The 1,811-nt window shown below is 28.5% G+C and overlaps 2 protein-coding genes across 2 annotated transcripts, besides 1 other annotated feature; one reads left to right on the plus strand and one right to left on the minus strand.

The window, feature by feature from the left end:
* Nucleotides 1-245: 245 nt before the first annotated feature.
* EDI_028430 (uncharacterized protein) lies at nucleotides 246-1,151 on the plus strand (the record flags this gene model as incomplete). Its single annotated transcript, XM_001741805.1, has 1 exon — nucleotides 246-1,151. One exon carries the CDS (start codon nucleotides 246-248, stop codon nucleotides 1,149-1,151), a length of 906 nt encoding a protein of 301 aa, XP_001741857.1.
* Nucleotides 465-597: a microsatellite.
* Nucleotides 1,152-1,253: 102 nt separating the features above from the next.
* On the minus strand, nucleotides 1,254-1,653 carry EDI_028440 (vesicle transport V-snare protein vti1a, putative; the record flags this gene model as incomplete). The annotated part of the gene is made up of 2 exons (XM_001741806.1): nucleotides 1,254-1,415; nucleotides 1,498-1,653. 2 exons carry the CDS (start codon nucleotides 1,651-1,653, stop codon nucleotides 1,254-1,256), a joined length of 318 nt encoding a protein of 105 aa, XP_001741858.1.
* Nucleotides 1,654-1,811: the final 158 nt, after the last annotated feature.

The following is a 1,811-nucleotide window of genomic DNA, read 5'->3' on the forward strand; positions in this document are numbered from 1 at the left end:
AAAAAGATTGAAAATTAAGTCTAAATGGACTTTTTCTAAACTTATTTTATGATGTTTTATACTTTTTGAGAATTTTAATTAAGGTCTAATGAATAAGTATTTTACAATTGGATATGATAAATGAGCTGTGTATGAGATAATTATCCACAATAAAATGAAACACTAAACCAACAAAAATAAAAAACCAAAGTTTTTGAGCTATAAAGAAATACAATCTCAATTTCTTTTATTTCCAAAAATATTCAATGGAAGAGGTGTTTAAAAGTAATGGAAATGGAACAGACACTGAAAATGATTCTGAAATGCCACCTCTGGATGATCTTCAATTATTAGATCCCCGTGTTTATTCAGAAGAGTTTGAAATACCTGAAGATAGACAAATTGACCTTTGGCCTAATTTTCAATTCTTTTTAAACGAACAAGCAAAAGAAAAATATGGAGATGCAATTAATTCATTAATGATTGAAGAAGATGAAGAAGAAAATGAAAATGAAGAGGTTGATCTTGAAAAGGATGAATCAGAAGATGAAAGAATAGATGAAAAGGCAGATAGTGGAATTGTAGATGAAGAAACAATTGAAAAAGCAAAGAAAGAAGCACAACAACGTGAATTGTTAAGAGAAAATCAATACTCTTCTGTTTTAGGAAGAATTCAACAACGTTTATTTGTTGGGAAATCAAAAAAAGGATTTGGTTATATCACAGATGACCCATTCATTGATGACACTGGAACCGACCCTGTTCCACATTACAAAGCTAATCAACCATTTAAATGTGTTCCAGTCAAAAATTTGACTGAAGAAGAACTTAAAAAGGAAGAAGAAAAGAAAGAAAAAAGAAGGATTCAAGCCCGACAATACCGAGAGGAAAAGAAAAGGAAAGAAGATGCAATTTCTAATGCTAGTCAAACCATCGGTGGTAGTATTTCTAAGTTATCTGTAAAAGGTAGTAATATTGCACAACCAACAATAAATCTCAACACTACAACTTCCTCTGTACCAATTAACATTACTAACTCTCAAAGCTATGAAGAATCAAACATTAAAAAACCAGCTCTTCCAACATCAGTAGAAACAAGTCATAGGAATTCTCAACTTAAATCAAAAGTGATAAATGAAAAATCACATGTAATTCATTTGGATGACCAATAAAAAGAGTAATACAAAAATTAATTATGTCTTTGATTTATGGATAAAATTGATTTTGTTTAGACCTGAGAAATATAACAATTAATTTAAAAAACACAAAGTCATTTAAATAAGAGGTAAAATCCACTTAATAAAGATTACTAAGAGAATAGCAATAATTAGTAAAGCAATTATTCCAATTTGAACAAATTTGTCTGTGATTAATCTGAAAGTCATTCTCTTTAATTTGCTATCTGCAATAGTCACGTTTGAATCAATGTCATCCAACTAACTGATAAACATTTTTTCCTTTTGAAGTATGTAAATAAAGTGTTAAATAACATTATTTTCATAAAAATAATTAACAAACTTTGTTATTTACTCCTCTTAGTTGTTCCCCTTGTTGGACAAGCATTTGATGAGTTTCAGCTCCAATTTGTTCATTCTCTCTTCCAATGACAAGTGCCTCACTCAACATATCGTTTTGTTGTTGTAAAAGGGATTGTGCTTGATTGTACTCTTCCATTTCTTTCAATTTTCTAGTTTCTTCTGATTTTTAAGATTTCAATTTCGTTTTTATCCTTCCTTTTTGAAATTTTTTATTGTTATCTTTTTATTTTAGTTCATCATGATCTATATATTTACGTCATATATACAAATTATAATATGTGTTAAACTCAATCT

Source organism: Entamoeba dispar, genomic scaffold (assembly GCF_000209125.1).
Source record: "Entamoeba dispar SAW760 scf_1105229464055 genomic scaffold, whole genome shotgun sequence".
Lineage (NCBI taxonomy): Eukaryota > Evosea > Mastigamoebida > Endamoebidae > Entamoeba > Entamoeba dispar.